Source organism: Vidua macroura, chromosome 6 (genome assembly GCF_024509145.1).
Source record: "Vidua macroura isolate BioBank_ID:100142 chromosome 6, ASM2450914v1, whole genome shotgun sequence".
Lineage (NCBI taxonomy): Eukaryota > Metazoa > Chordata > Aves > Passeriformes > Viduidae > Vidua > Vidua macroura.
This window is the reverse complement of record NC_071576.1, coordinates 6726224-6738439: the sequence shown is the minus strand read 5'-3', so window position 1 is coordinate 6738439 and position 12216 is coordinate 6726224. Positions and strand designations below refer to the sequence as shown.

The window sequence follows — 12216 nt, the reverse complement described above, 5'->3', positions numbered from 1 at the left end:
CTTATCATGAGTATCTTAATATGAATTTCTGGTACACTGCACTGTTCAAAGTAGTGAATGTCAATAAATTAATATGACAGCATGCATGAAAAAAGAGGGAGATGGTCTTGGCTTTTTCTGTATTCCCCAGTGCACTTGTGCACAGGTGGGAGGTCAAAGGAAAGAAGCAAAAATAATCACAGGATTAAAAACAAACAGAGAAACCAACAACTGGCTGGGTTTAGGAGCTTTGGTTTTCCATTTAATGACACAGAGGTTGAGAGTTGTCATGCCTATATAAAAATACCTATCTATAGATAGACACATACTGCCTATGCAAATATATATACAGGTGTAAAAGAGATCTGGTGGTTTAACAAGAACCAACAGGGTATCAGGCAGATTCAACCTTGAGATCAGAAACAGTGCTGTAGCTAAATTAGTAGTGAAACTTGAGGAAAAGAGAGCTGGTGGAACAGTTTATAATCTTTTAAGATAAAATTAGATACTACATTTTGTAAGACGTTCTTTAGTCAAACTTCTGGGAACAATTCAGCAGGTATTATAGAGAGATTATAGCTGAGTGACTGCAGTAGTTGCTTCAGGCTATAGAATATGTAAATCCGTAAATGATATTAACTCCACATATGCAGATAGGTTTCAGAAGGACAAGTCCAGTGTCTTTTCCAGGGGCCAGTGTTGTCTCCAGGTTAGAATGGCTTCATGTTATGACTTAATTACATTTTATTGCTTCTCTATGTTATTATTATGCACAGCAGTTTAAACATTGTGAGCAGAGATACTGGGTTTCAATTTTATATGTACATGGGGTTTATTTGGATGATTCCACATACTTTTAATTGAAGAACAGGTGTTCCCTGTAAGCTAAATGGGTATCCACTAACCCTGGTTTTATATAGAGAATACATTAAACTTTGCAGTGTGTGTGTTTGTTTTCATTTCAGCTTCCATTCAGGAAGACTATTACTGATAAAAATCTTTGTTTCAAACAGCACAGAGTAGAAGTGCTCAGCTGCAATTCAATTTGTGAAGTGTTTCTGTTACAGCGTTGTCACTTTTTTAGCACTCCAGCAAGGGGCTAAGAGAGGACTTCTCAGAACATGAATTTTGACTTCAGACTTGAGCTTCTTACTACCTTCTTTTATATTTGAAGTAACTTTTAGAAATGTGGTGATAAAGATTTCTTGAAGCTTGATGCTTTTACCTGCATATTCCTGATTTTGTGGTTCTGCACTGCCAGGTACCAGACATCTTATCTGTTCAGAAATTGCAGCTCACTCTCTGGGAGGGTACAGAGCAGCATTCCCTGTCTTGTTTGTTTTTAACAAATTGACATTGACTTGTAATTGCCTGGGAGAGTTTTTGTCTTGCATCTGGTTGGAGTTAGGTGTTAGGTCAGATCTTAAGAAGAAATTTATTAAGAGGGCAAATAAAGCACTGGCACAGGTTGCCCAGAGAAGTTGTGATTACCTGGAAGTGTTCAAAGCCAGGCTGGAAGGGGCTTGCAGCAGCCTGGTCTAGTGGGTGGCATCCCTGCCCATGGCAGGGTGTTGGAACAAGTTAACCTTAAAGGTCCCTTCCAACCCAAACCACTCCGTGATTCTGTGACTGGTGCCTGACTGACACAGAGCTCAGAGGTTTCTGTGCATCTTCAGTCTAAAAATCTGTCATTTCAGCATTTCCACTTTGGTCTGGGATGTTTTTGATTCAATGCCAAGGGGTAGATTTAACTGCTTGTTAAGTTGGTTTCTGGCACTTGGATGTTCGGATTCTGTGTGGTGAAGCTGTACACCCAGTTTGGTGTGTGCTTCTGCAAGGTACAGCCATGGGGAAGAGGGTGCAGGTGTTTTTGAGGACAGAGAAGGGACATCTGTCTTGATACAACTTTCTAGAATATTAGAGTTCTGGTTTGCCTTCCAAAAAGATCATCTAGGCTTGGAGGCGTTCCTAATCAGTGGCAGACGGAAGTCAGTATTGATCCACAGTCATTTGTGTTGGCTTTGGGAGAGGAATCACTGGGGATTGTGTATGCAGGTTGGCAGGGATGTCCTCTGGCTTGATGATCCAAGAAAGGTCAGGAGAGAAATGGTTCAGCTATCCAGCTGAAGGAATTTTGGCATGCTGCTTGGGCCCAGGGATAAATTCTAAATAGCTGCCTTATGCCTATCTGAGAAAAAGTCTTTCCAGATCCAGTGTGGTGTGTTCCTGTGTGATGTGGTGGCTGTCAGGGTCTCCAGCATACAGCTGGGCAGTTCATGCATGGAAGGACTTGTTGCCTTCAGTTCTCCCTTAGAGGCTTATAAACATTAACCACCCAGAGGCTACTGATTTAGATAAGTGTGCTATAAATTGACACTGCATGTAAATGAGCTATCGTGCTGTGTTGTGGTGATTAATGTAACTGTAATGGCACACATTATCTCCTAAAGTTATGATAACCTGGGGAAATCACTTAAAGATAACCTGTTCTGTCTGTTCTCCTCAGGAGACTATCTGCATTTTGGCTCCACATAGCTTATCTTTACTCCTAATGCAAACCAGAAAATTAAAGAGAGCAAACTGCATACTAGGACCATATTCTAGCTTGCATTGCATTTACCTCCTGCATGTTAATTTTCTTATGCAAAAAAACTTGCTTTTGAGTTGCCTTGAGACTGGCATTTTTTAATAGGCCCTCTCCAGAGATCATACTAATTTTGTCCCAAGCTCAAGATCCAGGTGTCTGTGCTGGAACTTAGCTAATTGTTGCTGAACCTCTCATACTTCTGTCATGCTGGTAAGGCCCTGGCACTAACTGCTTGAGGCTTGGTTTGACTTAATTTGAGTCTTACAGGAATTTGTCTTTGTTTAGCTTTTCATTCTGAAAGTATGTACTTTCCCTTGCAGGTTTTGCTTGTGCCATAATTCAGTATTTGTTCCAGTTTCTAAACAAAACAGCTGATGAGTGATCTGTAGGTACAAGTTTTAATAATACATGTATAGTTAATTTTGCAGAAAATTTTCTTTACTGTTTCTAATGAAATTTAAAGCAAAAAAGGGAAAAAATAAAGCTGCCTTTGGTTTTCTTAGTTTCTTATTTTGATCCAAATCCCGCGAGAGCTGGGATTTTTGCCTGTGAAGCATTAACAAAAAATGTTTGAGTAAGTATTTTAGAATCCCAAATGTTTGGATTCAAGGTACATTTCCCACTTTTTACTTGGGGATCCTTTGGGCTGTCTATCCTCTTTTGTGTTCTACCGTAGAAACTCTGTCTTGCTAATTGTGATCACTCTCCTCCTCTCCCTGCCTTTTCATATCAGGGATAGTAGAAGGACGAGCTCAGGAATCCTTGAGGAAAGACAAACTGTAACATGTGTGTATTCCTGGAATAGTTATTTGACCTCTCATGAGATTAGAAATGTCTCTTCATGAAGGGGCTCTTGAGAGAAGTGAATGAGCTGGGGAAGAGGCTGGAGAAAGGAGGAAAAGATCTTCTCCTAATGAGTGCTGGCAGTCACTCTGCTGCTGTGGGTACGGGGCAGGAGGAGCTCCGTACCCATCAGCTCAGGCTGCAGTAAGTGCTGAGTCTGTCCAGGCTGAAAGCAATGCTGAGCTTTACAGAGTGGGGCTCCTGTAGAGCCTGCAGGACTGGAACTGCAGTGGCACACACCCTCTTGTGGCAGGAAGGGACAAGTCCCAGCACAAACCAGTGTGGCCTCTTGTTTTCTGTGCTCACTGGTTTGCCTTGCTCACTCTTTTGTGTTCAGTGAGCATCCCTCACTCGGGTGCACCACGTGTGCTTTCCTGCACTTGCCTCTTTCATCTTTCTGTTTCTGCAGTGCCTGAATCTGTTCTGTTTGTCTTGCAAATTCTAAAACTTCACCCTATTTAAATCTGATTTTATCAGTATTTGGATTGTATTTAAACTGTGGGCTTTAAAGTGCCCTTTCTCACTAAATTGCCAGCGTACTGAAAATATTCCTTACAGACTAAAACATTTACAGGAGTAAAGAATCTGGAAAAAATAAACAAGGATGCTGAAGAACACATTAGTGTTGTGTCTTAAATAGCTTAGTTTGTCTGAACTACTATGAAGGGGTCATGTATGGATTAGGGATGAACACGCTGCTTTTCCCAGCTGTTTGATTAACCAGCTTAGAGATGGGTCAAATGCGCAGGAGCAGAGCAAGGAAGGCACATCATCACCTTCCAAGTGCAGAGGGGCCCTACAGCATGTTTGCAGTTTATCAGATTTGCTGCATAATAAGCTGTACGCTCCATTCAGCACTCTAATTAACCCAGGAAAGCTCTCTGGCTCAGTCTTTGCTGATAGCATGAACCTCACAAAGCCAGGCAGTCTCACCAAAGTACCTCTAAATAAGATTAAGCAAAGCGAGCCAGCCATGAAATAAAATGTAGGCTAAGTGTCAAGCAAACACTGTTATTTGCTTTCATTTAGTACCAAGTTCTGTACTTGGCATGAGGTGTCCAAGCATTTAATGTGTGAGTAGCACTGGCAACTCCTAACAAGTGCTGACAGATGAGACCTTAATCATTAATGTTTCTCTCTACAGACAAAAATAACCAACTGCTGTATGACAACAGTTAGGAATACAAGTTGATATTTCCTACAACTCTTAAGCAGTCCTAGCTCCCACTGATGCCCATCAGGATTGGGAATTACATGTTGGTGGGCTCCTCTGGAACATGGTGGCAGACTGTGTAATGCTGGGATATCAGAGGAAAGGAGAAAAGCCAAGGCTGGTGGCAGGTTTATAAAGTGACAGGTTCCTTAGCCCTTGTGCTGTTGCTAAAGATCCTTGTCAGACAGCAAGAAAAAGAAACAGTGTTTAAGTGATGGAGGATAGAGCAGGTACAGACATACAGAGTCCTGAAATCTATTATCTGTGTGCAGAATGAATCTCATCCTTTCTTTGCCTTTTCAGGTATCTTGCAATATCTTCAGAACTCTCCCACCTAGTGACAGCAATGAATTTGATCCAGAAGAAGATGAGCCCACCTTGGAGGCATCGTGGCCACACTTACAGGTTTTTGATTATTTACCTCAGAAGAAATTCTTGTCATTGCTTAGTGTATCTAATAATTTTCTCAGCTTTTTTTTAAAATCTGTGAATCAGAACTAGTCTGTGAGACACTTATTATAACATTTATTAATACTGTTTATGAATTCCAATATAGTACCTACAGAGATAGGAGAGAACTTCGTGATATTTATAAAATGTTAAAGCTTTCTTTCAAAATTATATTGATGGTGCCCCTCATATTCCTGTTTTCCTTCACTGATTTAAAAATTATTTTGCTTTACCAACTGCTTTGATGCACAAGTATTTTTCAACAACTTCAGCAAGAACATTGTGAGGATGACACTGCTGGCAGTTTTGCTTTATTGAGGGTGGTTAATATTAATATGAAAGAGCACAGGTGTTGGCAGCTGATCAGAAAAATGAATGAGAAGCTGCATCCCTATCTAAGTCCTCCTTCCTCTCCTCAAGTCAAGGTTTGCTCCCAGGTGTTTGGAGCAGGATTCAAGCTCACTAAGTAGCATCCCTTCCTCTGAATTTCAGTTGTCAAAACAAGGGATTTTGGGATTGCACCCCCATGTGGAATAACACTGCATCCAGGTCTGGAATTATTAGCACAAGAAAGTTGTAGACCTGTTGGAGTGGTCCAGAGAGGAGAGTGCAAAGATGATCAGAGGGCTGGAGCACCTGTCCTGTAAGCACAGGATGAGAGAGCAGGGATTGTTCATCCTGGAGAAGAGCAGGCTCCAGGGAAACCTCACTGCAGCCTTCCAGTACTTGAAAGGTAGATTGTAAAAAACAAGGGAGAGTGACTTTTTACACAGTCAGATAGTGATGGGACAAGGAGAGATTCCAATTACATTTATTAAGAAGTTCTTGACTTGTTGAGGGTGTGAGGCCCTGGCACAGGTTGCCCAGAGAAGCTGTGGCTGCCCCATCCCTGGGAGTGTTGAAGGCCAGGTTGGATGGGGCCCTGGTTGGATGAGCAACCTGGTCTTGGGAAAGGTGTCCCTGCCCATGGCAGGGGGTGTGAAATGAGGTGATCTTTAATGTCCTTTCCAACCCAACCCAACCCATTCCATTGTTCTGTGATTTTGAATGAAGAACATAAACTAAACTGGAGAAAACATCCTTGATGCTAATGCAGTAAATTCCTTTATAGAAAATCTAGATGAAGATCCTGTGTGTATTAGTCAGGATAATGACTCACACCACTGGTAAATTTACAGGAAGTTTGCTTGAGTAACAGTTTGTGGAGTTTGGGAGTTTTTGTGAGAAAAGGAGCAGAACTGATCTCAGCCTGAAATGAGGATTTTAATTTACAGTTGCATGCACAATCCTGTGAGTGTTTTTTTTTTCCACTCTTCTGTGCTCTCTAATTCAGAATCTGTTGAAATGTAGGTTCATCCCTCATTTATATTTAAATTTCACAAAAAATAAGACTGTTCAAAACTTCAAGGCAGCTCTGAGGAGCTGTGCCTGCCTGGAAACAGCACATTAAGTGACACTGGTGCTGTAGTTCAAAAAGTCATTACTTGCATGGAAATGATGGAATTTCTTATCCAGTGGATGACTTACCATTGTCAAGAAGAAATTCACAAAGTATTTTTGAAAAGTCAATGGAATTGATTTCCTGATGATTTAATGTTGGTGTTATGTAAGCTGTCACTTTTGCCACAACTTCTTTCTAAACCTCTCTCCTTATTTTTGATTTCCTATTGCTTCCTTTGAGAAGTCAGAGCACTGTACCAGCAGCAGTTTTGCAGCATACTGCTGTCACGGAAGTTTAAAATTATTTTAAAATGTAATTTTTCAGCTTCCTTTCTCCTTTCAGTATCAATATTCATACTAACCAAAGACAAAAAGGAAAAAGTTTTCAATGGCTGCTCTTTATGAAAAGGTTCTGCAAAGAGAATGGCTGGCTGGTAGCTCATTATCAGTGACAGATCAGAGTTGCTGTCTTAGGAGGCCACAGCAGTCTCTGTTTCACTTCACTTCCTTGTTCCCTGGTTTTTATACTCTTCTTTTTCTCCACTAAATGAAAAGTCTTGCTGTCCCACTGAAGAGTTTAGGTAGAGATGGAATTGCATGAAAATAAGCAGATTTTCTCCAGCCCTGAGGCTAATCTTTACAGTAAGTTAGGAACTTCTGAATAAATTCTGGTTTGTATTCTTCTTCTGTGTTTCAAGTTGTATTAGAACACTACTCTAAGCAGTTTCTAATTTAATTTAAATATTTCCAACTGTTTCACCAACCCCTTCAGAATTGTAATGTCTGTATTTGATGTGACTTCAGGAGTTCAGAGGGCAGTTTAAATGTGCTTCCCAATTACTCTGGGAAGCTTTACAAGATGATAACAAGCATTACAAGATGGCAGTGCCTGTTCTTGGTGATGAAATGTCTTTGACTGGAGTTAAATAAGCAAAGGCAGCTTAAGAAGCTCATGTAATTAATTTTAACTAAAAGGTGGCAATTTGATAAAGAAGAAAAATCTTTTCCATTCTTTTAACCCTTTGTACTGAGGAAAAAAAAGCATTTAATCTTCTAACAAAATAATTTACTCAAAAAAGAAATACTCAAAAAATATAAAGAATAATCAAGTAATAAACTAAACCCATGTTTTGTTTATTTTTTCTTTTGCAGCTTGTATATGAGTTTTTCATACGATTTTTGGAAAGCCAAGAATTTCAGCCCAGCATTGCCAAAAAGTACATAGATCAGAAATTTGTATTGCAGGTAAGCTGGTGTGCTTTCTTTAAGGCCTAGTGTTGCTTTTGGGAAAAAAAAAATCCTAAACAAAAAGATTTTGTTTAGAATTTGAAAGTGTAACCTCATTTGCAACAGAAAAAGTCTAAACCAGCATCTACAATGAAAGTTTTCACTCTGGAGATAGTGGAAAAAGGTGTGTCTGTTATATGTCAGTCTCTGTTACTATAGGCACATAAAATTGATGGTTCGGATCAAGTTTCAATACCTCAGTCAAAATATTTGACTTACTGGTTTTGAGATAGAGCTGAAACAATAACGGTTGAAAAATGAAAAGTTTGCTACCCAGTAGTCTCAAAATGCTGTTCCCTCTATCTAGAGAGATTACTTAAACACCAGTTTTATTGTATTTTAGTATTGCTTATACATACAGAGGTGGTTGAAGGAAGTTGTTTCTGGGATAAGCCAGGATACTCCACAGATACATTTTTTGTGTTCAGATTTGAGAACAGGCTTGTCTTGGGTTTTGTTTTCCCTTTGTGAGTTCTTGTGTAACCGCAGAGTCAAAAAGAACTTTATGCTTGATGCTGTCTGTAACTTGCTTTTGAAATCAGGGGAATTTAGAATGATTACTAGTTAGTTGAAAATGGAGTTTCCTTGCAGGCTGACACTTGAATGAAAAAGCAAGTAGAGTCGGCAGGAGATACTCAGCATTTCTGAAGACCTTTCTCTTGCCCCTTATCACTCATGGAGCTTTTATTTTTCCCTGTACTGCTCAGGCAATAAAAGTTGTGCTTTTACTGTTCATGTATGTTGTTTGGATGAAGAACACCTGAAAAATGCAGCAAGCAGAGCAATTTCTGTCCTTACATTCAAAGAAGGGAATTCAGTTTCCTTCTCAATATCACAAGACCTTTTTCATCCTACAAAAGCAATAGGACATCCTTAAATTTTTATTTTGTCCATCTCCTAAACACAAGAGCATTTTTCATCTGGATCAAACCTCTGGTAGTTTCCTTTTTGTTCATCTCAGTACTGATTTGACAAGGAGGTGCACCAATGTGTTCATCCAGTACCTGGTGGAGATAAAAGAATATGCATGACAAATCACTCCTGACAGGTTTTTCCAGGCTGGTTTTAGTTTGATTAGATAGAGCAGGATTGCATTAGGATGAATGCATGTGCTCTCCTTCAAAAATCTAGTAAAAATAATTCTTAGATGCTCCTGTTCTGTGCTGCTGAACTTGGTCATGACTGGCAACATCCCACTCACACCCTTTTAAGACATTCAAAACTGTCAGTTTGGCACAGGAGAATGGGTCTAAACCAAGGGGTTTTTAAAAATCTTGCTAGTTTTCATTAAACCTACTAAATGGAAGAATATTATCTACTGAAAGAGGGGAATATGAGATTTGAAAACCTACATATCAGAAAACATGATATGACAATTAAGAGGTCAAAGGAGTTCTAAGGATTCCTATGTTCTTGCCATGGGGTTTGGTGATGCACATTTTTATATTGCTGTGCACAGTGTGTCAATTTAAAATTCACATTTTTCTTTAAAAAGTTCTGCTCAGACATATATAAGCAAATAGTTATATCTCCATGTGTGTAAATACTTTGTGGTGAACTGTAGGAATTGGGGTGTCCTTCCACTTCCTATTGTGTTTGTTTTATCTCAGGAGTAACTCCTGAGTATCTGCAACTGAGGTCTCTTACACAGGAAAGCAATTTGAGACTTAAGAGCATTAAGCATTTTGGTGTCTTGTGACACTGACAACACAAACATTTGGAGTATTTGGAATCAGCTTTTTCTCAAAATTAATTTTTAATAAAAAATTAAGGAAGTGCTCCTTGGCAGTAAGGATGCTTGTATGAAAAAAAAAAAGTTTAAAAGTTAATGTTTTTTTAATGGACTTTTTTCAAACTTTTTGCTTGTTTAGTTGTTTTTTTCTTTTTTTTGTTTTAAAGTATAGCTGTGTTTCTGGCTTTCAGCTGTATGTTATAATAAAATACTGTATTTACCAGTGTAGCTGTTCATTTCTAAAGCCTGCTTATGTACAGTTTGAAATGGTTGGCAGTGGTTGCTAAGAGACATACTATTCAAATATATCCACAAGTCTCTGTGTTATGTAGGTTGCTATTTTGGAAAATTAAGTTCCCCTTTCTATGTGTGTTTAGAATAGTCAAAATAAATTATGGAAGTCTTGAAGCTTATTCATAAAAATAAGACTTTTATTGTTGAAACCTGATAACAAATTCGACATAGCAAAATTATTGTCTTTTTTTTTTTTTTTTTTTTTTTTTTTAATGAGAGACTTAGTTTAGTAGTGTTTCCAGAGAGGATCTGCATAAGAGAACTGGAAATATAAATACTTTTCAATCCAGTAAGAAAACAAAAATCATAAGTGCTTCCAGCTGTTTGCTGTCTTAGGCTGAAATGTGCTATTTGGGGAAGGATGAGGTGACTATTTATTTATTTAAATCTAGAACTAATTGAGCAGAGCAATGTGTTGGTAACCTCTGGAGGGCAGCTGACAAACCTCATACTTCCCTCATGAAATCCCAAGCACAGATTCTTACTGCAAGGAAAATACAGTGAGGTCTCATTGCAAGCTGCAGAAATCTTCCAAACAATGAGGAAGAATGTGTGCATCAGTGTTAGACCTGGATGTTAGAAAGCAAAATCCCAGACAGCCTAACAACTTTTAATCATATTTTTTCCTATCTTTTTTTCACCTCCTCAAAGTTGTGTAGAAGTTTTAACAGAGATCAGATGTAGCATGCATACACTGACAAATCTACTTGTAATAGGTGTTTATAATTTATCTCTTTGTGAATATAAGATAATTTAGTTTTCTGCCACTCCTGTAAGGATTTTCTGACAGCATCTTACCCATTTGTAAGACCTGTTTGACAAACTGTCTTTATTTCTCTTGCAAGACAGGTACTGGTTCACAGTTACTTCTTTCATGCAAGACAGATACTGGGTGCCTATGATTACTAAAAATTACCTAAAATTCCCTGGTTTCTGCACATTCCTGGCAATTGGTTGTGCTTTTTGCTTTGAAGTTTACCTCTGAATTTATGCCAAACATCCACCAGAATAGCCAATGTTGTGGTGTCACAAGAAAATGAAGAGGGTGGCTAAGGGAAAGTTCATACTGTTGTGTCAGAGGATTCAAGGGGAACACAAAAAAGTCTGCAGGTGATATTCCTGCTGCTCATTTCATGCAGCTTCAGGTGTCAGTGCTTGGGATATATTTTGTACAATACCAGACACTAAAACACCTTCTCTCTTGACTGAGTCTCACATAACCATTTTGCTATGTATTTAAGAGCTGCTTAGTAAATGTGGGTTTTCTATTGGGTTTTTTTTTTTCTTTATTTGTTGTTTTGGTTTGTTTTTTTAATTGGCATTGATAATGAAATCACCATTTTGTTCAAAGTGAAGGATTAATTCCCTCTGATGCTTTTGATTTGTGGCATCTGGTGGAGATCCTGTAACAGCAGGTCCAGTGCTGACATGGACTTCCCTGTTGAGTCTTTCCACAGCGTGAGAGCCATGCAATCACTAGGAAGGCTTAAGAGCTCATCATATGAATTACAAGCAATTAGAAAAATGTGACCTTGACACAGCATTGTGAGAACAAAGTATTAGAGCAAATGAGGATCTTCTGGTTCTGCAGAGTCAGGGAATGGTGGATGGTAAAAGGCAAACTGTCTTATATTTATTTTTGGGGAGAAGAAGGGCAGCATTTTGGAGCCAGTTAATCACAAATTAATCATTCTGAGTTTTATGATGTTATACTGAGATTCCAGCAGATCTTTTTAATACTGGATATCTACTGCTTGGGTACTATGGATGTTACATTCTTTCATTCATGTGTTTTCATGCATTCAGTTTCATACAGAAGCCTGTGTGTCCTACTTGTCAAATGTCTCCTGTTTCAATTCTCTTTTTCCTTTAAACACAGCTGTTGGAGCTGTTTGACAGTGAAGACCCTCGGGAACGAGACTACCTAAAAACAGTCTTGCACAGAATTTATGGCAAGTTCCTGGGTCTTAGAGCATTTATCCGAAAACAGATAAATAATATTTTTCTACGGTAAGTTGTGGAAGAAGGGGCTTTTGACTTATGAACCCTTTAGGAAACTGATATATCACTTATATTTAACTTTTCTTTTTTTAGATTTGTTTATGAAACTGAACACTTCAATGGCGTAGCTGAACTGTTGGAAATTTTAGGAAGGTAAAGGAGTCTTTATTTATTATCTAACTCAGACTTCCCTTGTGGACACATCAGGATAGTGTCAGATTCGGAAAAAGTATTATGATAATCCCTGATTCTGAAAACAGATGTGTGCACATGCTCATCTTTAAGCCCATGTGCAAATCTCTGTCACATCTTTGCCAAGAATATCTAACTACATGCAAGTTACAGCCAAAGTGTTGGATTGATTTTATGTGTGTGAGCCATTAAATACTG

General features: G+C 38.7%; 1 protein-coding gene across 6 annotated transcripts in view; it reads left to right on the top strand.

Annotated features, from left to right (window-relative positions):
- PPP2R5E (protein phosphatase 2 regulatory subunit B'epsilon) overlaps positions 1 to 12216 on the top strand; it is a 78375-nt gene that overhangs the window by 53341 nt on the left and 12818 nt on the right. For all 6 annotated transcript variants that reach the window (XM_053979774.1, XM_053979776.1, XM_053979773.1 and 3 more), the window contains 4 exons: positions 4926 to 5027; positions 7665 to 7757; positions 11705 to 11835; positions 11920 to 11979. In XM_053979774.1, the coding sequence (XP_053835749.1) occupies positions 4926 to 5027; positions 7665 to 7757; positions 11705 to 11835; positions 11920 to 11979 (386 nt within the window). The remainder of the gene's footprint in view (positions 1 to 4925; positions 5028 to 7664; positions 7758 to 11704; positions 11836 to 11919; positions 11980 to 12216) is intronic.